We start from the raw sequence: 27,374 nt of genomic DNA, 5'->3' as shown, positions 1-27,374 counted from the left end.
ATACCAATTTTCATGGATCCTAGGTACAGGTGAACCACAAATTTACATGTTGAATCTTCAACAAATACAAATTTTCTAAAGGTTTTGCATGCAAAGATTGACAAAACCATGAAATTAAATATCCACGGAAGTGCAACTTTTCCTCGATACACGAAAACAAAAGAATCCACAGTAATTTATTGTCTGAAGTTACATCCTTGGCCTAATTTTCAGGATTCAATTAAACTAGAGTTACTTGAGGTTCATTTTTTGCAAGAAATAGGTCAGCTTTATTTGATGAAGAGAACCATTGCATCTGATAGCAATCATATGGATGCCTTCAACTTTTATCATGTGAGCTTGTAAATACATGCATATGTAATTAACCTGTACCAACAAACTAAAAGACAAGCAATCCAGAAGACATGAAATATGGCCAAACCACACACATCTATTCACATGTAATAAAAGAATCCAACTTGAATAAGAGAAATTCCAGTGCAAAAGCGTTTGTAAACAATGGAATGAGGATGTCAATAACAATGTTTCTAGTCCTTTTTTGTGAAGTGGGAGAAGACACAGTCAGTTTAAAATTATTTGATTTTTTTCTCGATTTTTATGAACTTCATCCTTTTTGATGAAACGCTGGAGTTTGTTGTTTTTGTTACAATTTTTTTTCTGATTACTTTCACTCAGTAATGATGCATATAAAACTAAGTCATAAAAATATATATTTTTATCAAAACATTAATAAATTTCAGCCATATTTTTCAACTACCTGTTTACATTCTTTTATAAAAACATAAATAAACTTTAACCATAATGTTCAATTACCAGGTCTACAATCTTTCATAAAGCTAAGGTAAAGTTAAGCAAATAAATATTCAATTAAACAATATGCTGCCTACTCTGTAACAACCATACATAACAGACATACTAAAAGCATTTAAAACTGATGAGTCTTCGCACTAATGAGTAATTTTAAATGACCTATATTCAAACGATTGTATATTTCTTTCATTTTTAAAGTCACAGTTATCAATTCTTGATTTTTTGCTTCCTACTTTTGAGAGCCATTCCTTCCTGTAAATAGAAAGAAAAAAAGATCTTGGTCACATGAAATTATGTAAAAAATACCAAATAAGTTGTCATCACTAACCATTCTGTGAAAAGCTTTATATTTAACAAAAACATAATAATCTAAACAAAATTGCTAGCAATAAGATTGTGTAAACATGAATGATTTATTTTGTAATATTTGATAAAAAAAAATGTCCTCCATTAAAATAAAAAATATGATCCCCTGCACCAGACTATGCTCTGCAAATTGAAATTAAAATCTATTTACAATTAGTCAATTAAATACTTGTTAATTAAAATGATTTTGTATTTATTATGAGCTTATATTAACCAATGAAAATTTACTCCTGGAAAATGTTCTAAAACCAGTACTTCATATATCTTTAAATTTATGAATTATCTCCCTTGTTGAGAATGTGAAATCGCTTTATTTTTTTAATTACTAATGTTTCTGGCTGTTTAGCTTCATGTATGTTTGTGGTCGTCTTGATTTGAACTTCTACTATTATAAAAGTGACAGAATTTCAATTTTTCTATATATGACCAATATTATTAATTCACAGTATGTGTAAAGGTCTTGTAAAGGTGATACATAACACTACAGGGAGATAACTCTGTAAAAATCTGCTGAACTTTTTTACCATGTTCTATTGTTAAGGAAATATTAAGCTTCTCAAAGATCAAAATTAGTGTTTGTCAAACTGCTATATATCCAATGAAATTTTTCCAATAACATGTGTGGTTCAAGGTTTTTGAAATTTTCATACCTTTTTCAAAGGGTCAATGTAAATATTTTATCAAAATTTTATGAAAATTAAACAAGCCAAATCAATTTTAGTCAAGGTGTTTGGTACCACCTTAAATGTATACTTCTGAAAATAACGGTGCATTACGTTTGCATGCATTACCATTACATTTGCGCGCAAAAATCATTACGTTTGCGCGCAGCTTTTTATTACAATTGCGCGCATTTTTTTGACAGGTAAACCCAGGTAAAATACAGGTAATAATACTTATTTAATTATAATTTGTTCAATTATTAACAAGTATAAGTTCTCATTCCGTTAGTGTTAGTCCCCAGCTCACCAACGATGAGGTTAAAGTGGGATTTCGAGAAAGATAAGTCCGTTTTATTATGCACAAGCACTAAATCCTAGAAATATATAAAGATAAAAATTCTAAAATGCTAAAACATACCTAATCTTAAAAGTTAATTCATTGATAAATTTATTACTTTACATGTCGGTATACATGCCGAAACTCCATGTTAGTGCCTTGGTGTAACTTTACAAACTAACTTAAATATAAGTTGCAAAACTTGTTTCCCAATCCACTATAAATAAATATGTTTAAATTAATTAACTTAAATTATTTACTTATTTTAAAAACGATCACTATTCGTTGAAACACTTTTCACTCTGAAATATTCGCAATGAAGTTAGCTATACGAGTTTATAATGATCACTTTATAATTTGTTTTAGAATTTAATATGCAAATATATAATTTGAATGAAGAAATATTTTCAACATTAATAATTGATAGTCATATTTATTATGAAAAAAAAAAAAAAAAAATAAAGTCAATTATAATTAATTTAATTTTTATTTATATTTTTACCTGAGTTTACCTGTAAAATGAATGCGCGCAAATGTAATCAAAAACTGCGCGCAAACGTAAAACATTTTAATCCCCAAATGCGCGCAAACGTAGTGCGCCCGAAAATAAAGACCTAAAAAATTCTGAAGCCCTATCTGAAGACAAAAAAGGAATGAAAAAAATACCAGATCATTCCATCTAAATGTTTTGTATAATTGTTTTCATAAGCATTAGTTTACTGTGTTAAGTATGTGTATTTCCCAAAACCTGAAGCAATAAATTGTCATAAGACAATTGAAAAACTTACATAATTTTAATTTTACTTTCAGGCCCCTGGCATTGACCCTGCACAGTTCCTTGTGATGTGTTTTTTACCCATCCAACTATCCCATGTGACAGTGCTGTCTTCTGAGTATTCTGTTAAAAATCTGTACATGTGTATAACTGATTAAGCGTTATACATATTGTATTAAATATAATACTAAATTTTTATCAAACAAGACTTACATTAATCATAAAGGACAGTAGAAATTTATAAACAGAACCCTGCATAAAACAGAAACGTGTTTATTAGGTAAACTAAATCCTTACAACATGACAACATTTGAATATTCTTTGGTAGTTCAACCTCCGTAAAATGAACACGGGTTTTTTTTTAACCCATAAAAATATTCTACCTATTGGATTGTGTTTATTTGCTGAAATTTCAGTTTTTAAACTGTAAAGCTGACAGAGAAAAGTAGAAATTTAATTTAAATCAGTGATATATTAAATATATATTTAAGCTTGAATCAAATATTTCATATGAACTTTAATTTTTGGCTAAGCATTGCACTTACCTTTCTGAAAAAAACACCTGGAAAATTGAAAGATATATATAGTTTATACAAAAATTTGGCTAATTAAGTCATAGGTTGTATTAAATGAAATGCAGAGTCAACCACCTTATATCTTAAGTGGCATGAATGTTAGTTTATCTGCATTTTATGTTTGCTTTATATGCTTTAATTGTGCTTATTAATTGCTGTGCTTGATAACATTAGTTATTTTGCATGATGTGCTTTAAATGTTTTATGTGTTTTATGTATTGTGCTTGTCATGTATGTATGTCGAATAAAAGCTCTACAGAGCTTTTGTTGTATTGTTATATGTATAACCGACTTTAAATAAATCCTTTATGTTTTTTTTTATGCTTTATGCTAGGTCATTTTTGGCAATATTGAAGCCACACACCATTCAATACACAGAATAGATTCTGTATTAAATAAAGCAATAATTTGTTGGAAACACCAGTAATAGAACGTTAAACAGATAATCAGGTTTTCTTCATAAAGATATTGTAAAATATCAGCCACTCGACACAATAAAAATTATATGTAGCATTTTAGCTAGTTTTCTTTGCTCACACGCCAAAAAAGGTTCACATTGTGGTTCACGGCTGATATTTTCTTACGATATCAATGTGTAGAAAACCTGACAATCGTAACGTATCAATGGCTAATGCATTCCTTGTACATGTATGTAGTCTGTAGGAAAAGTATTTACAGCAACACTTTACTTTAGTTTAATAATAAATTATACATGAGGTTATTTCAAACACGACAAGTCGTTACAAGGGGCCTTTCCATTGCCAATATATGACGTTGTTTCAAACACGACAAGCCGTTACAAAGGGCCTGTCCATTGCCAATATATGAGGCTGTTTCAAACACGACAAGCCGTTACAAGGGCCTTTCCATTGCCAATATATGAGGTTTCAGACATGACAAGCTGTTACAAGCCCGTTACAAGGGTCAAGGGGCACCTGTCCATTGCCACTTGTATATTTTTTTAGCTTAGGCTGCTTCCTCTTATATAGAATATTTTAATTCAATTTGCTAAATTGATAAGAATACCTTGAACTTTTCCAAAAACCTCAAAGTCAACAGAAGTTTTACTTTCTGCTTTTCCACCGGTGGCCATTTGTTTACATCGATACGAGTTACGTTGTAAGAACTTTTTTGATTGGACAAATTTGTTTTAGACTGGTTTAACTAAAGTTAAAATCCTACACCAGCTTCAAACTTTTTCTTAGTATCAGTAGAATTGGATCTGTGAAGTGTAGATTTCTTAGAATCATGAGCAACAAGCAGCATGTTGGAGACCTACCATTTATTGTAATAAGTATTCATATTGCCGAAAGGGTAACACACAGCACACTACCTTTTTCATTAGATATTAAAAAAAAAATTATTTAAACAAACAAAAGAAGGGAGTGGGGCACAGGCACTAGGCTGAATTTATATAAATAAGTAAGATAAAAAATCAGAGATTTTATAAGACACATGTCTGTGATGTTTTTATAGATATTTATAATTACACCTGTCAAAAAATGTACTACTAGAAGGAGATATTTCATATTTATTATAAACAAAGTCAGATATACTGGTAGTTCATTTGATGGCTGATTTGATGCAACCACTTGATTAATCAATGACCTAGCTGGTCTCACTAATTTGCAACAAGAAGAAATTTAGAGAAAAGAAGTGACAAGAAGCTACAAAATGTCATTTGAAGAAAAAATTAGCAACAAGAAAGTTTCAAAACCAGGTTTATTATCCACCATCTACATAAGTACCAAGTCAGGAATATGACAGTTGCTGTCCACAACAGGGAGTTTAAAATTGGTAATTAAATTATGCAAATAAAAGCACATGGCAATTACTCTTAGTTTAAGACCATGTGTGAGGAGCTATTCAATTGACTAGTTATTTCACTAAATGGCCATATAGTCCAGTCAAACTAAGATTTAACCTCAAACTAATTGCAACAGAAAATGTTTTAGTTCTAATCTATGACATTATGCCATTTATATGCACAGAAAAAAGTCCCATAAAATCTAACTTGAGGAAAGCTCAAAATTAACATCATTAATTTCCTATGGAAACATTGGAAGGGGAGATAACTCCACAAAAATTAGTCTTTTTTTGGTCTTTTTTTTGGTTGATTTTCTTGAAATTTATGTAAAGTATGATACTTTGATGGGGTTATATGTTTGTAATTGACTAAATTTATTTTTTCGCGCATTTTTCATTAAAGAAATTGCAAATTTGAAGCTTTGTGACCATGTTGAAAAAAATAATGTGAAAATTTGGTATTGTTTATATCTGTGTATTATATTTTTTCAGCATCTTACTTATCTAAAGAAACTTTAAACCACAAAAAGAAGAATACATGCTTAATTATTTTTATTAAATTTGAGATTCTTTACCTTGACATGTTGAAAAATTCAATAAATTGTCAACTAATGAAGAATAGAAGCGGTAAAGTTATAATTTTTGTATCAATTTTTATTGATATTTCTACCTTTTTTGCAAGAGTTATCTCCTTTCAATGCCAATCTCCATAGGAATTTTAAATGGTGATTTTTTTAGTCTTCCTCAAGTAAGATTTTATGGGACTTTTTTTGTGTGTAAATTTGGGATATAATGCTAAAGATTAAAACTTAAAAATCTTCTGTTGCAATTACTTTCAGGTTAGGGTCAAATTTATGCTAGATTGACTGGACTAATAAAGAATTGAGAAAAATGTCTTAACAAAAAGAATAAAAAAATGACATCAATGTTCCACTTTTAGCAAAATAAACAATGTTTTGTGTTATTACAAAGTCTTCATGAAAAGCTTCTAAACATGCTAAATAAAGGCAGCTACAACCTGATGTTTATATTTTTTTTTGGAAACTACTTGCTTTGCTTGGGCATTGCATTAGAAAGGTAACATTGCAAATAAAAACAAATGTGTGTGGCTTCATATCAATAAGGTACAAACATTCATTTTCTTTTGTACATAAGTGAGATACACAAAAAAACTAATAATCAAAGTAGTATTTCTTACCATTTAATGTTGGTTACTTAATTTCCTTTTCAGTGTCATTGAGATCATATATTTGGCAACTGGTAAATGCCTATTTATTATCTGGACACATCCTGAACTATTTTACTTTCAGCCACCAAGGTATCCTCGAATCACCAGATCACAGAATATATATACAATAGCTAAAAAACAATTAACAGATTATCCTTGATGAGTATAATGACAGTGAGAGCAAGAAGAACATGGTAAAGACCTCTGGTAAGAGACGAAAAAGATATGTGTAACATTTAGCACAAGCAGGAAGATAGTAGCTAGGTAGGTAAGCAGATACAAAAGGAAAATATTCATGTCTCATTTTTTATTGAATACCAAAATGTAGACAGTTTAGAACTCCTATTTGGAAACAGTCATTATCCTGACATATTTCAATGAATGTTTTATCCCATTGAAAGACCAAATGTTTTTGTAATATAGATTTTTAGCTCACCGTTCCGAAGGAATGGTGAGCTTTAGCCATCACTTGGCGTCCGTCGTCGTCGTCCATCATCGTCTGTCTGGTGTAAACTATTTCAAACACCTTCCTCTCTGAAACTGTTGAACCAATTCCTACCAAGCTTTAGCTGAATGATCCTTTGGGTATCCAGAATAAACTTTGTGTTTTATTTTCTGATTTTCGTCTAAAAACGTGGCTGCCATTGCTAAAATTAGAACATAGGGGTAAAATGCAGTTTTTGGCTTATATCTCAAACACCAAAGCATTTAGAGCAAATCTGGCATGGGATAAAAGTGTTCATTAGGTAAAGTTCTTTCAGCCCAGAAATTTTCAGATGAATTTAATAACCCATTGTTGGGTTACTGCCACTAAATTGATAATTTTAAGGAAATTTCGCAGTTTTTGATTATTAATTTGAATATTATTAATGATAAAGATCAACTGTAGGCAGCAAAAATGTTCAGCAAAATAAGATCTACCAAAAGGTTGATATGACCAAATTATCAATCAACCCCTGAAGGAGTTACTGCCCTTTTCTGAATTTTTTTATCTAGTTTGCTTGCTTTCAAACTGCTGAATCAATTTCAGCAAAACTTAGGCTGAATGAGTTTCAGAATATCTAGTATAAATTTTGTATTTTATTTCCTTGTACATCAAGACACATAGCCCAGGCCTGCTCCTATGACTAAAATGGAACAAAGTGGGTAAAATGATTTTCTTTTCGCTTTTGAAGAAAATATGACAGATACAAAGAACATTTAAATGGAATTTTTAAGACACTCATTAATATGTATTGAAAAGAAAATTAGCATTGGGGAAAGATTTTAAGCAAAAAATAACAGGTGAGCAATTCAGGCTCTTGAGAGCCTCTTGTTAAAAAGATTGCATACACATGGCAAGTTAAAATTGGGTGAGGTCATAAACACAGAAAATGGGATAAAAGATTGTTGCTATGACAAACAGAACATATTATAGCAAGTTATCTCCTTAATTGTAAAAAAAAAATGATGATTGGTATTTAAACTTAAAGAGATGCCCAAAACTTTGCCCTTAAAACCCTTATTCAATAGCTCTCCTGTACATGCTGTTGAGCTTCGACCCTGTAAATTCTGTTGTGGAGATTTTTTTTATTGGAATTGTAAGCTATGGAATGCAAAATGTGACTATTTGGCAGTCAATGTTTCACATATACTTTGACAGCAGCAATAGCACATGAAAATATATTTATGTGGTGTATCAATCATTTTCAGACTTCAAGAACAAAAGATGGATGTCAGCTGACAAAAAATCAGAAAGAGTTTTGTCCTGAAAGATGTCTAAATCCACTGAGTTTTGGACTGATTAGTAGTTCCACATGTTACAGTTTGCATTCCATGTATGATAATAATATAGTTTATCATTTGTAGTCAGAGCTACTGTCAGCAATGATTTAAATCACCAATTTAGATAAGAAATTTCATGAATTTATTCTTTGAAAATTTTATCACATTATTAATTTTGAGTTATCTCCCTTTTGTTATTGGGAAAAACATATGAACAGGATTTTATGATTCAATACCTAATTATACTACTGCATATTTTCTTATGAAAAAAAACTAGAACTTCTTGAAAGTTGAAGGTAGTTTTATTTGGCAATTCTTTACTCTGATATGCAATTCTGCATTCATCACTCATCAAGTTCTTGTTTATGGAATCCTTATATATTCTTACTCATGATGGCCATGAATGAAATTTATAGCAAGCTTCATATTACTATAATTTACAGTGATAAATTTTTATAATTGCTTTAATATTAACTTCCTGTTTACCGAAATTTTATATATTCTTTCACATGGCGATATGTAAGAAATATATGCAAGAACTTTCTCAGGAACTATTAATCAGAGCTTCCTGAAATTTGTTTTTCCGCTTTTATTTAGCATGCTATATTGTGTAATGTATTTTCAGATCCATGGCTCATCAACTTCCTGTTTATGGGGTAGCAATAGCTCACAGTTCAACTTAATGGTTGAAATATAGGGGATAGACCAACAATGAACTCATGGTGCTTCTGTGTATTGAGTCCCCTGTATGTGTGGTCAAAAAGATGCATTGAAAGGATATTTATGTTAGGTAAGAACTGGAAACTGCTTCAATGTATTACTGTAAATTCAGAAATTATTAAGTGCATTTATTATTTCTAGTTTAATTTTGTGCGATATTGAGAAAATCCTGTTAAATTCCTATAAAAAAAATTGAAAAGGTTGTTTCAATTATTAAGATTATAATTAGTTATCAAAGGTACCAGGATTATAATTTAGTACTGCAGACACGCATTTCGTCTACATAAGACTTATCAGTGACGCTCATATCAAAATATTTATAAAGCCAAACAAGTACAAAGTTGAAGAGCATTGAGGATCCAAAATTCCAAAAAGTTGTGCCAAATACGGCTAAGGTAATCTATGACTGGGATAAGAAAATCCTTAGTTTTTTGGAAAAATTCCAAGTTTTTCGCTTTTTTTGCAGTAATAAAAACATCACAATAATTTGTGAATTTACAGTATTTATAAAGTCACTTTTGATTTGTTTTGTGGTTTATCCTGAGATACTTTGGGATGGATCCAATGCAGGCTTTCTTTCTATAAATTTTTGTGTGTTTTTTTTCCAAACTTTAATAGAAAGAGAAAAACCCCAAAAAAGATAAGATCTCTAAATAATTCTACATGGTCTGTCTACTCCTTTGAAGAGTAGTTTTCCTTGATCTTTGATTTTTTTGTGTGTGTGTTTTTTTTGCAGAATCTATAGAAGTAAGAGAGACACTGTAAAAAAAACGCAACCCAAAATATACAATTAGGTCAACATGAGTGTAATCTTCTGTTGACTCCTCACAGTTGATACTTTTTTTACCATAAACTATACAGATGATCATGGTGACTGACAGAAACTGTCAATAGCAAAAATGATCAGCAAAATCAGATTGCAAATAAAAAAATAATAAAAGGATTATTTCCCTTTAAATAATGATTTCGACTAATTTTAAAGTTAAACTCATTTGAAACACAATATGAATGAAATTGTCAATCAATTCCTGCATGGGGTAATTTGTACCCATTTAAAAAAAAATTGTACCCATTTAAAAAAAAATCTCAAACTTTTGAACTATAAGGGAGAGACAAAAACTCATCCACTAAAAATTAACTTGCTAAGGAAATCTTAACCATTCTTTTATTGATAACAAGCAATTTTATTTCTTCATATCAATTCTATCATGTCTATGCAGGTGAGTAATACAGGCTAATGGGAGACTCTAACTTATTTATAATGAGCAATAAATAAAACAAACTATGTAATGTTGTTATGAAACCAATAAGGTATATGTACTTTTAACTATTGTTACACATAAGTGCAAATTAAACATTATTTTTACTCCAGTCAATGAAAGAGGGTATGCATGGGGGTCTTTCATTTCTGTATTCTTTAATTTCTTGGTGAATTTTTCCTTGATTCATTCAATTGTTGGCCAATTTTTTGCTGTTCAAACATTTTATTTTCTCTATTTTTCATTGTTTTGTCCAATGTTTTTATGGGTCCAATTTTCTGGGGGTTTAGCTCTTTATTCTCTTTATACTCTATAAACCTCATCCAGACTCATGTTACTATGGTGAGTGAGAGGTAAAAAAAGTTTAGACTTAAAAAAAGTACACATAGTTTTTAATTCAGTTTAAGTACACAAAGTTATATACACAATTGTTCATGTTTATTTATTCATAAAATTTTAAAAAGTAAAAAATATAAATGAAATAGATTTTGAAACTTTCAACTTCCAATGCAGGAAATTATCATATCTCTTGAGATTATATAACAAGCTCTCAGCATACATTTTGGTATTTGATTAAAATTAGTCAATATTTGCATCTATTATTTAAAGTTTCATCAAATTCACATCAAGTCGTGAGTTTTTATACATTTACCAAAGTGTTTGGATAGAGGAAAACAAATAGAAACCTTTTATCCTCTTATTTAGTAGTCATCTAATTCTGATCAATGGTCGTGTTAATTCTGTCATCAATATACTTGGTCATAGTGTGATGGATTTTTATGTATATCGGTCAATTAATTAAATTTAATTACTGGAGATCGATTGAAGTAGATGTATTTGGTTGTTTTAAAACCCCTCACCCGTGAATCTTCAGTTACTTAGAGGATATTGGATTCAGTGTATTGGTCCCCATAATTTATTTTTTTTTATAGTCCTTGACCTATGTTTGATAATCAAAAGTAAAATCATAAAGTTGTCTTTTGATTCTACAATTCACTTATCTTTTACTTTTACCATAACAGATTCAATTGTATCTTTACTGTACAATTGTATCTAGTCTTCGAAGTTAAAGACCATAAGTTACTATGGTATAATTTGTATACATGTGATATTTTTATTTTCATAGATTTTTTGGATTATATATTATTTATGTCATGCTTCTTTTCATGAACTTTTTATTAAAAGAGCGAATTGAGAAAATTTTAATGATTTCCACCAGATTGTAATCCCTCAAAGCTTAGTTGTAATTTTTCGTTGTTTGTAAATTGTTTTTCTTTCACTTTTGATCTGTCTACTCAAGAGTCGTTAAGTAAGATACAGAAACTTATCTGTTAAAACAAAACTGCTCTTTTAAGGGACTTTATTTTAAATTACTTTAAAAACGCTTTTAGTTTTAAAGTGGCATCTAAAACAAAAGTAATTTAAATACAACTTATGGCATTCTAGAACATTCTTATATTTGGTTACGAACTAGTACTGTAATTATTCTGTACCAAATTCTAATATGATATGCTTCTGTCGCTTAGTAAAAAAAAACATAAAATTTGTTTGCACATGCGTATATTGTCTACTGCAGAAAAATGAATTTTTACCAAATTGCATGCATTTAGTATATTTCATTAACTTAAAAAACATTTTCAGACTCTCAAATGATGTACATGTTTTTAACTAACAATACATTTATTGTGACTGCAATGTGTTACAATTCGCAATTAACATATTTGACCTAGATATGACAACGTTCATGCTGTTCAAAAACGCTCCCTCTGAAAAAAAAATTGACAGTCGTATGCTTGTAAACAAACAAAAGAAGGGAGGTCCATGGAATAGCCCACACATACGCTCTACACTTGTACACATCTGGCATAGAAATTTCCTTAATTGTCCTAATCAGAATCGAAATAATTGATGCAAGCTATACTTTATTGTAGTTTTAACATGGGTAGGCATTATTGCTTTGGCAAAAATAATCACGAACCTATGTTAGAACTACAACAAAGTATAGCTTGTATCAATTTTTTCTTAAATTTATTACCTATAATTCTGCTGTACAAAAGATACTTTTTTAAATGAATTTGAATTTAGCCAAAAAAAAATCAAGTATAAGTCTAAAACGAAATTATAAAAAAATATAAAATTCAGAGTTTAATAAATAAGTTATATATTGATTATGTACTTGTGAATTCTGTTTGATGAAATATTTAAAATCATCCTGTTGACATCAATAACATAAATAACTCTGGAAATATCAAAGTTTGTTTTTGTAAATACTTTAATTAAAGTCTGACATTTAAATATATATAATTTCCAATTGAAAAAGGGCTTTTCTGTCCAACAGAGTCAGTTTTGAATATAGATACCTGTATTAACATATTCTATTCATTAAATCATATCAAACTTGAATCCTAACCAATTGGTGGTCGTTGAGTTTTAAATCTTTTAACATTTCTAATCTTGTTACAGTAATATTGTTTCTGAAAGATATTTTTTTCCATTTTACACCTGTTGATATTTTTACAAATATTTAATTAAATCAGTCGTAAACCATTTGTAAGTCAACAAAAGCGGAATCTGTTTGTTCATAGATTTGCACTAGGCTTGGTATTCGTTGAGTATTTGATTGTTTTATCAATAATTGAAAACCAAATATGATAAAGTGGTGATATTGTATATACCAACAGGGAGAAATATAAGAATGTATGGAGGTACTAGAATGTTTTGACAAGCAGAAAACTTGTCAAGGAATTAACCTAAGCAGTACAGAAAAGGTAGGAATTTTTCTTTTCTCTCTCATTATACGGTTATTATATTAATGTGTTTAGGAAACAATCTCAATCTTGTGTAGTATTGAAAGATCTTCAATTTTAAAAAAAAACTTTATCCTCATTTAAAGTTAACATGTTTTATTAAAGTATATTTCTATTTTATTAAAAACAATAATCTAGAACAATTTTCACTACACATCCTTGTGATATTTTGTCTTCATTGGCAAGTGTGTTTCTATATATTAAAGGGAAGATGCGGTATGACTGTCAATGAAACAACTCTCCAGAAAAGACTATATGACACAGAAGTTAACAACTATAGGTTGCTTTATGGCCTTCAACAATGAACAAAGCTGATACCATTCTGTCTGTTTCAGATGTTTTAAATATCTTTTGAGAGAACCTTACAAATGAATGGTATCTAACTTCACAGATATATTTTTATGAACAGTTAAAACAAACTTGGGTAATAATGGTTAAAGTGAAATTTAAACATGGCAGCTGTGTCCAAAAATAGCAATAGAATAGATAGAGGATACCAAATAGATAGTTAAACTCATTAGTAGAAGACTTACAGGCATGGCAAAAAATGACAAACAGTCTACAAAACACAACACAGAAAAGCTTATGACTGGGCAGTATGAACCCCAACACAAGCACAAATTTTTAAAGTGATGACTTCAACTTCACCACTTGGAACCCTTGGTTTATTACTATCTTACTTAAATATTGAGTTTTTCTGACTGCCTTAAATGTAACCCAAACCTAATTGTGGTTGAAATCCAGAAGATTTGTAAACTATCCAAAAAATCTATATTTTGAACCTAATTAGAGGAAAACTGGCATAGCTTTGAAAGAAAAACTTCACAAATCATCAAGTTTTACTTTCTCTAACATATCACTTCTCATCTTTAAATAGTTGACTTAAGACATGATTCTACTCCTTTAGGATTTTATAGTTCATTAATCAGGTTAAGGTTTTCGTTTAAGGAAGTCATAAGTTTAAGTTTTTGTCGAGCCTGCGACTTTAGTTCCAGAAAGCTTGACATAGTCTGTGATCCATTGGCGGCAGTGTTAACTAACTTCTTAAAAGTGTTATATTTTAGAAGGCGGAAGACCTGGATGCTTCATACTTTGAATTTAGATGCCTTATCATGGCTTATGTTAAAAAATTTCTTCCAGTTACATGTCCACTGTCCTTGACCTCATTTTCATGGTTCAATGACTACTTGAAAAAAGTTAAGATTATTTGTAATATTAGAAACACAGTGTTCAATTGTCCTAATACGAGAATTTATCGGGTCAATAAAATTCATATCGGGTGAGGCGAAGCCAAACCCGATATGAATTTTATTGACCTGATAAATTCCGTATTAGGACAATTGAACACTGTGTAACGAATTTATCCTGATTTTGTTATATTACATATCATAATTTTTAAATACAATATTAGGACAATATCAATCAAATATATTTTAGATATTTAATCTAAAACTGTGAAAAAATCAAAATATTAGAACTTATATAATTAACTCAAATTTTCTTTTTTTTATTAGGTCAATGTTATAAGGGAGATAATTCCAATTGACGTAATAAATAAGGGAGATAATTCCAATTGACGTAATAAAAAATTGTACTGAAATTTATTAGGACAATATCAGCCAATCAAATTGCGAGAAATTACTTTAAATCAGGATAATGTTATTTCTCTCTTATTATATGTAATAGGATAACTATATTTGGTATGTGCACACCTTGCAAGGTCCTCATGTCTGTCATACAGTTTTCACTTGATCTCAACCTCATTTCATGGATCAGTGAACAAGGTAAAGTATATTTGGTGTATGAATGGATTGTAAGGTGTACATCTTCAACTGGCAGGTGTCAGTCGGAAACCCGGTTGAAATAGAACAAAAGAATCGAAGCTCTTTGTTAGAGAAGGCGATAAATGTGTACTGTATTGTTTACCATAGTGACAAAAATTTTAAAAGTTAATAGAAACAAACAAAATTACAATTTTCTTCTCAATTACGAGATGTTTTACTTTAAAAACACAATTTGCATAAGTTTTCAATTTATCTAGTACATAGTTAAGCAGAACAATTAGATTTCAAGTCGACGACATGGGTATCTTTCAAGTTGGATGAAGAAAATGCATAACCTCCGATTTTTTTGAAAAAATTACCATGGACGGAAAACATATCAATCTATTAGTTCAATAATTTTCCTGTCTGCCCTTCCATTATGTCACTCAAGAAAAAATTCCAAAAAATGGGTAACAATTGTATCGAAAAGAGAAAATCGAGTGCACCTTTTTATGCTAGGGCGTGTTTGAGTTGAATATTTTGTCTTGATATCATACAAAGTAAGATTTTTTCATACATCGTCTTGCTTCAGCGCTTCAGATTCTATTATTTTTATATATCAAAGCTTCAGATTATCTTTATAACACAAAAAAATAACAGTACTAAAAGATGAATTATATGGGTCAAGTGAAATACCTATCTAATGAGTCACAAAAACAGAGAAGGTGTGTTCGAATAGATATTTTTTTACTGAAAGTACTTGACGACAGTCTTTCAAGTTGGATGATGAAAATGCATATCTTTGGAAAAATACATTTTTTTGTGTGTGAAAACTAGGGTTTATAGTCTTTATACACTAAAAAAATCTAGTCTGCCCTTCCACAAAATTTTAAATAAGAATTTTTTTAAATGTTTATGAATTTTAGAAAATTCCACCTGACAACCGATCATACAATAGTTTTAAGTTGAATCAATGCAGACAAGATCATTAACTGATGCTCATTAGCTAGTTGATACATTTGTCTTTTAAAATACAACTGACATATAAGGATCGCAGTGGTACAATGTGGATAAATTTATCGGTTTCCATGAGCAAAATTGGTAGCGTGTCATCCCTACAATGGCTTCCATTTCTACGATTGTGAAAATGAACTGGCTTAATGGGGAGATAATTCTGACGAAGTAGAATCCTGACTGGTGTCATCTGACCTTGTCCTTATTTTCATGGTTCAGTGGTTATAGTTAGGTTTTTTGTGTTTTGGTCTTTTTTTCTTATACTGTTTGAAATAGTGTACTGTATTTGGTGTATGGAATAATTGTAAGCTGTTCATGTGTAGCAGGCAGGTGTCATCTGACCTTGACCTGATTTTCATTTTTTGTCAAAGTTAAGTTTTTGATTTTTGGTCTTTTGAATAACAATATATGCAATAAGTCAACTATATTTGGTGTACGGAAATATTTTATGATGTACATGTCAGCCTCAGAAGGTTTTATTTGACCTATATCTCATTTTAACAGTTCATTGCTCAGTGTTAAGTTTTTTGTCTTTGGTCTGTTTTTCTGAAACTATAAGCAAAAGGTCAACTAAAGTTGTTGTATGGAAGTATTGTAAGCTGTAAATGTCAGGTATCATCTGACCTTGACCTCATTTTGGGGGTTGATTGGTCAATGTTAAGTTTTTGTCGAGCCTGCAACTTTTGTTGCAGAAAGCTCGACATAGGGATAGTGATCTGGCGGCGTTAGCTCACTTCTTAAAAGCTTTATATTTTAGAAGGTGGAAGACCTGGATGCTTCATACTTTGTATATAGGTGCTTCATGTTACGAAGTTTCCATCAGTCACATGTCCAATGTCCTTGACCTCCTTTTTATGGTTCAGTGACCACTTGAAAAAAAGTTCAAATTTTATGTAATGTTGAATTCTCTCTTATTATAAGTAATAGGATAACTATATTTGATATGTGTGTACCTTGCAAAGTCCTCATGTCTGTCAGACAGTTTTCACTTGACCTCCACCTTATTTCATGGATCAGTGAACAAGGTTAAGTTTTGGTGGTCAAGTCCATATCTCAGATACTATAAGCAATAGGGCTAGTATATTCGGTGTATGGAAGAACTATAAGGTGTACATGTCCAACTGGCAGGTGTCATCTGACCTTGACCTCATTTTCATGGTTCAGTGGTTATAGTTAAATTTTTGTGTTTTGGTCTGTTTTTCTCATACTATATGCAATAGGTCTACTATATTTATACCCCACACAACGAAGTTGCGGAGGGTATAATGTTTTTGACCCGTCCGTCCGTCCGTCAGTCCGTCCGTCAGTCCGTCCGTCAGTCCTGTTTCTTGTCATCGCAACTCCTCTCAAACCACACAACAGAATTTCACGAAACCTTTTCAGATAATAAGGACATACTATGTAGTTGTGCATATCGACGGGAAATTGCGATTCAATTTTTTTTCTAGGAGTTACGCCCCTTTGAACTTATTTACTTTAATGTACTACTGCAACAGTTTGTCATCGCAATCCTCTCAAACCACACAACAGAATTTCACGAAACCTTTTCAGATAATAAGGACATACTATGTAGTTGTGCATATCGACGGGAAATTGCGATTCAATTTTTTTTCTAGGAGTTACGCCCCTTTGAACTTATTTATTTAATGTACTACTGCAACAGTTTGTCATCGCAACTCCTCTCAAACCACACAACAGAATTTCACGAAACCTTTTCAGATAATAAGGACATACTATGTAGTTGTGCATATCGACGGGAAATCACAATTCAATTTTTTTTCTAGGAGTTACACCTCTTTGAACTTATTTGCTTTAAGGTACTACTTTAACAGTTTGTCATCTCAACTCCTCTGAAACCACACAACAGAATTTCATGAAACTTTGTAGATAATAAGGACATACTACGTAGATGTGCATATCAACAGGAAATTATGATTCAATTTTTTTTCTAGGAGTTATGCCCCTTTGAACTTATTTGCTTCAATGTACTTCTGCAACAGTTTGTCATCTCAACTCCTCTGAAAACACACAACAGAATTTCATGAAATTTTGTAGATAATAAGGACATACTATGTAGATGTGTATATTGACAGGAAATTATTATTCAGTATTTTTTTATTATACAATTTTTTTTTCTTATACCTACCGTATTTAATTTCTCCAATGACAATGTGGGGACGTGGGGTATGTGAGCGTGCTCACTAAGGTTCTTTAATTGTTGTATGGAATGATTGTAAGGTGTACATGTCTAGCGGGCAGATGTCATGTGACCTTGACCTCATTTTCATGGTTCAGTGGTCAAAGTCAAGTTTTTGAGTTTTGGTCTTTTTATCTAATACTTTATGCCATAGGTCAACTATATTTGGTGTATGGAAATATTTTATGATCTTTATGTCAGTCGCACAGGTTTTATTTGTCCGTGACCTCATTCTCACGGCTCATTGCACAGTGTTAAGTTTTTGTGTTTTGGTCTATTTTTTTAAACTAAGTAATGGGTCAACTATATATGTTGTATAGAAGCATTGTTAGCTGTACATGTCTGCCTGGCATGGTTCATCTGACCTTGACCTCATTTTCAAGGTTCATTGGTCTTTGTTTAGTTATCTTGGTTAATGTTAAGTTTATGTGACAGTTGTAATAAAGCTTAGCTTTATACTTAGGACTATCAACATAATATTAATGATTAATACATGTATAGAAGGCGAGACATTTCAGTGTGTGCACTCTTGTTCATGGTTAAGTTTGTTTCTTAGATACTATGAGCAATAGGTCAACTATATTTAATGCATAGATTGATGGTAAGGTGTACATGTATTTCTCATCTGACCTTGACATCATTTTCTTTGATCATGTAAAGTTTTATGTGATAGTTGAAGTAAAACTTTATATTTAGGACTATCAACATAAAATCAATGGTTATTAAAGAAAGCTAGCCATTTCAGCGTCACTGCACTCTTGTTGTTTAAGGTAATTTTCCATGAAGTTGTGGTTAAATCAACTTGAAACATAGTACACATGTTCATTATTATGATTTTTGTCGAGCCTCGACTTTAGTTGAAAAAGCAAGACATAGCGATCCTACATTCTGTTGGCGTCATTGGGCAGCAGCGGTATCCACAAATATTCACTCTGTGGTTAAAGTTTTTGAAATTTTAATAACTTTCATTAAATATACTGGATTTCTACCAAACTTGGACAGAAGCTTGTTTATAATCATGATATAGTATCAAGAAGTAAATTTTGTAAAAAAAAAAAAATGACGCTTTTTCCGTATTCAACTTCCAAATGGACATAGTTTTTCTGCCAGGAAACTACACATTCACTCTGAGGTTAAAGTTTTAAAAATTTTAATAACTTTTTTACTATTTTTGATTTGTACCAATCATAGACAGAAGCTTGTTTATACTCAAAACCTAGTATCTTTTTTACCTGTGTATCTGTATTTTACTTATTAATGGACTTAGTTTTTCTTCCAGTTAACATTACATACAGTCTGCAGTTAAAGTTTTTAAAACATTTATTAGATTCATAAACTATCCTGGATTTTTACCAAACTTAGACAAAAGCTTCTTACAATCAGAAGATAGTAGCAAGAGGAATATTTTTATGCCCCACCTACGATAGTAGAGGGGCATTATGTTTTCTGGTCTGTGGCTCCGTCCGTCTGTCTGTCCGTCCGTCCGTCTGTGGTTCCGTTCGTCCGTCCAGGTTAAAGTTTTTGGTCAAGGTAGTTTTTGATGAAACTGAAGTCCAATCAACTTGAAACTTAGTACACTTGTTGCTTAGGAGATGATCTTTCTAATTTTTAAGCCAAATTAAATTTTTGACCCCAATTTCACGGTCCACTGAACATAGAAAATGAAAATGGGAGTTTCAGGTTAAAGTTTTTGGTCAAGGTAGTTTTTGATGAAGCTGAAGTCCAATCAACTTGAAACTTAGTACACTTGTTGCTTATGATATGATCTTTCTAATTTTAATGCCAAATTAGATAATTACCCAATTTCACGGTACATGGAAAAGGATAATGCGAGTGGGGCATCCGTGTACTTTGGACACATTCTTGTTATTGATGTTTTTTCCCTCATTATTGTTGAGCCTGTGATTAAGAGCAAAAGTAGGCGAGACACTGGGTTCCGCAGAACCCTTACAATTTTTTTTTAAATATGCCTTTTACAAAGACATTTGGCAAAATAGGGAGGTTTACCATAGAACCCTATTTTATTTTATTTTCAAATGATTATAACTTCAGAACAATTAGTGAAAGACACATGGGGTTTCAGTAATGACCATGGGAACATATGGCCTTGAGCTTTTTTTTTAATTTACAAAAAAGTCTTAAAAAATTGGAGAATCTAAAGAATTGAAAATGTTCAACATGAATAATAAAACAAATCAAAAGTCTTAATGATAATATTCGTGAGATCCCCATTCATTAGCCAGATATATTCCTGTTCTTCATGTCAAAATTATATACAAAGTGAGTCCCCAGGTATCATTCTCACCCCTATTACTTGAGAATGCTTGAATATCATGTAAATGGTCATAAATGCTACCCCTTACACCATAAATATTCCTGTTTGTCGTGCCAACATAATTTGAACTATATTCAGAGTTAGTCACAAGGAGTCATCTCCACCCCTATCATTTAAATATGTTCATATATCTTGTAAATGGTTACAATCCTCACCCCTTAACCACATATATTTTCTGATTTGTCATGCCAATATGATTTGAATGTTATACAGGGTTAGTCCCAAAGTGTCATCTCTACCCCCTGTATTTTGAATATGTTCTTATATCTTGTAAATGGTTATGATCCCCACCCCTATGGCTAAGCCATATAATTTATGCAAGATCTATGAATAGTATGGAGAGTTTGACCTTTTTTGGGAGACTGTTAGTGTTACAATCATTTCTTGTTTTAGTTGAATTTTGAATTTATTCATTTCTGTTTGAGAAAATTTATCATGTTTATCCAATAATTTTGCATGAAACTCAGTTTTTGTAGAAAATAAATATTAAATTGACAATTTGATAACAAAAGAACAAATTATTTAATTTGAGTTTTTATGCAGTTTCTGTTGTAATAAATTACCATTGCAAGTAATAAATTACCATTGCAATATTTATTACATTTGCACAAACCAAGTTACATGTAGTGTAAAATCAACAGGTGAAATTGGCAATTAAACTGTCTGTTCATTGAAATGAGTCAAACTATGAAAGTCTTTTTGTCGAGCCTGCAACTTTTGTTGCAGAAAGCTCGACATAGGGATAGTGATCCGGCGGCGGCGGCGGCGGCGGCGGCGGTGTTAGCTAACTTCTTAAAAGCTTTATATTTTAGAAGGTGGAAGACCTGGATGCTTCATACTTTGTATATAGATGCCTCATGTTACGAAGTTTCCGTCAGTCACATGTCCAATGTCCTTGACCTCATTTTCATGGTTCAGTGACCACTTGAAAAAAAAGTTCAGATTTTTTGTAATGTTGAATTCTCTCTTATTATAAGTAATAGGATAACTATATTTGATATGTGCGTACCTTGCAAGGTCCTCATGTCTGTCAGACAGTTTTCACTTGACCTCGACCTCATTTCATGGATCAGTGAACAAGGTTAAGTTTTGGTGGTCAAGTCCGTATCTCAGACACTATAAGCAATAGGGCTTGTATATTCGGTGTATGGAAGGACTGTAAGGTGTACATGTCCAACTGGCAGGTGTCATCTGACCTTGACCTCATTTTCATGGTTCAGTGGTTATAGTTAAATTTTTGTGTTTTGGTCTGTTTTTTTCATACTATATGCAATAGGTCTACTGTATTTGTTGTATGGAATGATTGTAAGGTGTACATGTCTAGCGGGAAGATGTCATGTGACCTTGACCTCATTTTCATGGTTCAGTGGTTATAGTTAAATTTTTGTGTTTTGGTCTGTTTTTTTCATACTATATGCAATAGGTCTACTATATTTGTTGTATGGAATGATTGTAAGTTGAACATGTCTAGCGGGCAGATTTCATGTGACCTTGAAGTTGACCTCATTTTCATGGTTCAGTGGTCAAAGTTAAGTTTTTGAGTTTTGGTCTATTTATCTAATACTATATGCCATAGGTCAACTATATTTTGTGTATGGAAATATTTTATGATCTTTATGTCAGTAGCGCAGGTTTCTTTTGACCATGACCTCATTTTCACGGTTCATTGCACAGTGTTAATTTTTTGTGTTTTGGTCTATTTTTCTTAAACTATAAGTAATAGGTCAACTATATATGTTGTAAAGAAGCATTGTTAGCTGTACATGTCTGCCTGGCATGGTTCATCTGACCTTGACCTCATTTTCATGGTTCATTGGTCTGTGTTTAGTTATCTTGGTTAATGTTAAGTTTATGAGACAGTTGTAATAAAGCTTTATACTTAGGACTATCAACATAATATCAATGATTAGTATAGAAGGCGAGACATTTCAGCGTGTGCACTCTTGTTTAAGTTTATTTTCTTGCTTCGACTTTAACCATTCTTTTGTTAACAGCTCATTTATTAAGTTATTTTTGGACTTGTTCATAGCATAATATTCTAATATACATACACGAAAATCTTGAATAACCAGAGTTGGTCCAAAGTTTTAACCATTAAAATTTTGCATAGAATCTACACAATTGTGGTATTTTCCAATAGAGATATTAGTGCGAACCAGCAGATTTAATAACAACTGATGTTAAAAAGATTTAGAGAACTGTGAATACTATATAAGCATTTGAAAAAAAATAAGTACTTTTGAAAAAAAATGAAACACCAAAACTCTTAAAAGAGAGGTGAATTATACCAGAGGGAAATTCAAACTTATAAGTGAAAAAAAACCAACTGACAACATTAAGGCTAAAAAAGAAAAAACTTTAATTTGAAATTAAATTAGAAAGATCATATCATAGGGAACATGTGTGCTAAGTTTCAAGTTGATGTGACTTCAACTTCATCACAAACCACCTTGACCAAAAACTTTAACCTGAATGGACGCATGGACGAACGGATGCACAAACGGACACACAGACCAGAAAACATAATGCCCCTCTACTATCGTAGGTGGGGCATAAAAATCAACAAACAAACATAAGTACACAAAACACAACAGCAGAAAACTAAAGACTGAGCTACACAAACCCCTAGAAAAATTTGGGGTGATCTCATGTTCTCTGTGAATAAAAATTCACAACAACAATAGAGTGGGTTGAAATATTTGAAAACCTTTGAAATAACCTTGGTCACAATACATTAAGGACATAAGTGGAAATCTATATAAAGTTAACAATCTGACAACCACTGCTGTGCTGTAACTGAGTTATCTTGTTCGTCGGTCAAAACTCTTCAGACAGTCAACATTTATCAAAATTTTTGTTTGCACTTGGCTTAAGTACTTTTGTCTGGACAATTATCATGTAAACTGAAAAGGAGTTGATTTTTCCCATTTTACCACGAAATTTTAAACGATTTATGAAATTATTTTATTTGGTCACTATTAAGCTCAAAGGGATAAAGTAGCTAATATTGCTAAAGGTATTCACTGTATTCATTGCCAGTCCTTCACAAACTTTTCTTTTTTCATTTCTTCTAAAAGTCATATTGATTAAATTATGAACTTACTAGCTTTCAGAAGAATCTTATTGAAACTGATATATGAAAGGTATATTCTATTCATATTCTTAATTCTATAATCATATTCATATCTTTACATTTTGTATAAAGTAATAAGGCCATTTTTGCATAGATGATCTCTTATAAAATATAATGATATGGTTCGTTACAAAATGTGTATCATGGTTTTGGCCTTTCAATGAACTTCTCAATCTTTGCTGTGTTTTTGTCTGTGTGTGTGTCGAAAAAAAGGGTGATCTTTCATGGACTTGTACAATGCTTTTAATTTAACAGCGAAATGTTGGTGTAGGAAACAGCATATTTTTAATGTTTGCTTTATTGTCAAGTTTCTTACAGACATCAAACTTACTGATTTGAAAGTATAAGATTGTAAGGAAAAGTATAATAATGCTAGAAAGTTTATATGAGCATTATATTATAGGTGTCTTTTCAGTCATGAAAAAAAATCAAAGCAAAAAACACATTATATTCTTCCTTTGCTTTGGATTCTGTCAATTAAAAAAGGATTTTATTATGAAATATTTGAAACCAGTTGAATCACACTTTGTGTTAGATATTAAACAACAAAACAACATTTTAAGTGTGAACCATTTACGTTGCATTAAGTTGAATAATGATGACCAGTTAATTTGAACAAGCTTAAAATTCAGATATTGTCGGACATTTTTTTGTTTAAAACCTGTTTGTTTAAAAATATCAATAGATTTGCCATTGTGTTAATTGTAGCGTTACTATTTGTGTGTAGGATGATGTGAAACTGGACCGCTATCAATTTCCTATCAAATAGCAATTTTCACTTACGTAGAAACTTTTTTAATAATGAAAAATCATTATTCAAGATAGTTTTTTAATGATTAAACATTGATCCTGATCGTACCGGGTAGAATGCCTGCGATAAATTACTATTCTATAGAGAACAATATCCTGCAGTTCAGTAAAAGCCAATTTAGTTCACTTTTCTATAATATATAATGGCTGATTATAATACTTGTATGAGCAGTATAATAGAAATAAGAAATTCATATTGAACATGCAGTGCTCTTTTTTTTTAAACAGAAAAATAACATTTTTTCATTGACAGAGCACTTGAAACTGTTTATGTAAATTGTTATTTAATTCTATATAAAGGCAAACAATAGTTATATTAATTTCAATAAAGATGATAAAGAAAAGAAATACTCATATATTTTTTATCAATATAATTAGTATTTTTCCAAGTATAAGTGGATGGGGCATATAGAGTTGGCAGTAGTCTTGTTTGCTTCCTTGTTTCAGATCTGTCAAACCAGCTTCTATCTTCATCATTTGATCTCCGGCAATCATATGACAGCTCCTAGTTTTTATGTACTATTTAAATGGTATTTCACCAATTATAATCATTTTAGACAACATTAATTTTCTCACATTTCTCTCAAGACTGGCTTTTTATCTCTTTCCAATTACTTTACTTCCTCCACAAACAAAAACTGGCTGCTGTGATGTAGCAAAATGTGCTGAAAGTAGTGTTAAACACCTTTTTTAATCAATTTATCTTTTGGACACATCATCTTACTATTTGAATGAAATATAGATGAATATATTTTGTCTGATCATTTTGAATTGATGATGCTTATGCTCTTGCAGCCAATAAAACCCTGTTAAAAAGTACAAATAAAATGTTGAAGTAATCTTGATACAATTTACTTGAATCTGGCTTGATCAGCCTTTTGGCCTGGACATAATAAGTGGTGTATCTTCATATTACTTTGATTTTGTTTTTGGCATAAATATGAATGTTGTATTTGCCACTGAACATTAAGCAACCATTGATCATCAAATAATCAAACATAAAATGTGTCAATGTGGTTGAAATATCTTCTGTGAAATACTATAAGATTGACATCACTAAGATGTTGTATTAGTGTTTTATACCACACTGAAATTATCAGACAAAAGACTAAGGAAGACATTTGTTTTTGTAAGAACTCTTAGGCTACCAGGAGTCTTTAATTGAAATATTGGTTATATATATGAACAAATATGATATAAATGCCAATGAGACAACTCTCCACCCAAGTCACAATTTGTAAAAGTAAACCAGTACTGGTCAAAGTAAGGACTTCAACAGCGAGCCTTGGTTCACACACCAAACAGCAAGCTATAAAGGGCCCCAAAATTGAACAGTGCAAAATCTTTCAAACAAGAAAATCAGCTGGCTAATCTAAATAAAAACCTAGAAACGAGAACAACTTATGAACCACATCAACAAACAACAACCACTGAACAACAGGTTCTTAGATTAGAACAGGTGCATACAAAAGCAGCGTGTTTAAAGGTTTTAACAGGCACCAACCTTCACCCTAACATAGAAATACACACTATAAAATATCAATTGAAATATTGTTTACCGGTATGTACAATTTGAAAAGTTTATCAGATTTTGAAAAAGTAGTTTGTAAATGATAATACATTTTTAAATACTAAAATATCTTGCAAAGGTTAACTAGAACAAGGTAAAGAAATATTGGGGGGAAGGGGTTGTTTGATTTTGTTCACTAACATAATCTGTCAGAAAGGAGGGAGCCGTATACATTTAAGACCTGTGTTTCCATTATGCCATACCAACTGAATGTTGAAGATCATTTGCAACAATTTCTTTCCCCAATCCAACAAATATCTTTTTCTAGTGGCAGTCCAAATTGCTCATCCCCATTACGTATGAAATATTTGTCACTGGACATTATGAAAGCACAATTGATCAATTAATATATTAAAATATATGTCTTATGAAAAACATTTTTAAAGATTATATTTTATAAGTGTATGGGGACCTTGGGCGTAATTTGAGATAGGTATTTATTGAATGGTTTGCCGTTATCTGTTAAAGACCAGTGTATATATTGTGCTACTGGTGAAAGAATTTTAAACTGTCATTTTATTAAATGTGTTGAAATTTTTTGATAATATATTAGTACTTGATTTTTGTGATTTTTATCTTGTAGTACCCAAATATTTGAAGAGGACCGCTCCTACCTAGAACGATATCAATTTCAAGGGTACACTTTCAATAGAAAGTAGGTATTAATTTAAATATTACTTCAATCTGAGATAAATACCCCTATTTTTTTCACTACTGTGTTTTTATTAAAGAAGATAATGATGGACGTGTTACCATTATGGATAAATATCAGTATTCAGTACGAATTTCTATATGGAAGCTTCTATATTCTGCTTGAATAGTAATTTAAAATCCTATTTTCGGTTACAGCTTAATTTTGGTTAGACAATGAATTTAGACGAGTTGGTTAAATGGAGTCGACCACAGCTCAGTAAATATACCTATATTGTATAGGATTCTTCTTAAGTTTTTTTAACTTTTATCAGTGACAAACAATGAAGCACAAAAGGACTTTTAATAATTTCTCCTTTCATATGTGTGAGGCTTTTGTGTATTGTAGAATATGGTAGAAAACATAATTACTACAGTTTGGAATAATGGGACTAATAATGAACAGAAGTTATTACAAGAAGAATAGAAAAAGTTTTGTCTGTGGTCTATATGGAAAGCTAGGTAAGTCAAATATATATTTTATTTATAAAATAATATTTTATTTATAAAATAATATTAATTCAAATTTATCCTTTTTATAAAACTATAAGGTTCTTAGGAACACACGGAATTTATTTATTTCTATAACGTCTGTAGTTTATATTGAAACCTATAGATAATAACTACTAGGATTCATTTATTTTAGTGGTTACCAATTTTGTGGATAGAGGAAACATTGAAATTATAGATATTTGATTTTACAAGTTTGCTAAAGTCCGATAGTACTATACAAGCCTTTAGCAAATTTCAACT

At 30.9% G+C, this 27,374-nt stretch overlaps 1 protein-coding gene and 1 long non-coding RNA gene across 2 annotated transcripts; one reads left to right on the top strand and one right to left on the bottom strand.

Moving 5' to 3' along the window:
- Positions 1-693: 693 nt before the first annotated feature.
- LOC143068716 (acylphosphatase-2-like) lies at positions 694-4,685 on the bottom strand. The gene is made up of 4 exons (XM_076242978.1): positions 4,552-4,685; positions 3,496-3,512; positions 2,964-3,073; positions 694-1,062 (listed from the first exon to the last, which is right to left on the bottom strand). Exons 1-4 carry the CDS (start codon positions 4,616-4,618, stop codon positions 948-950), a joined length of 309 nt encoding a protein of 102 aa, XP_076099093.1. The 5' UTR covers positions 4,619-4,685; the 3' UTR covers positions 694-947.
- Positions 4,686-8,253: 3,568 nt separating this feature from the next.
- Positions 8,254-27,082, top strand: LOC143068715 (uncharacterized). Its single transcript, XR_012976234.1, has 5 exons — positions 8,254-8,376; positions 8,949-9,113; positions 12,984-13,070; positions 26,515-26,586; positions 26,971-27,082. It is a non-coding gene; the product is annotated as an uncharacterized LOC143068715 (long non-coding RNA).
- The last annotated feature ends 292 nt before the right edge of the window (positions 27,083-27,374 follow it).

This window comes from Mytilus galloprovincialis, chromosome 3 (genome assembly GCF_965363235.1).
Source record: "Mytilus galloprovincialis chromosome 3, xbMytGall1.hap1.1, whole genome shotgun sequence".
Taxonomy (NCBI): Eukaryota; Metazoa; Mollusca; class Bivalvia; order Mytilida; family Mytilidae; genus Mytilus; species Mytilus galloprovincialis.
This window is presented reverse-complemented; position numbering and strand designations above follow the sequence as displayed.

What these genes read in the sequence shown, in the direction of transcription:
- LOC143068716 (XM_076242978.1), bottom strand. Translation starts at nt 4,618, where the DNA reads ATGGCCACCGGTGGAAAAGCAGAAAGTAAAACTTCTGTTGACTTTGAG. An exon ending in GAAAGTAAAATTAAAATTAT is followed by an intron (nt 1,063 to 2,963) that starts GTAAGTTTTTCA and finishes TTCTATTTACAG; the next exon opens with GAAGGAATGGCTCTCAAAAG.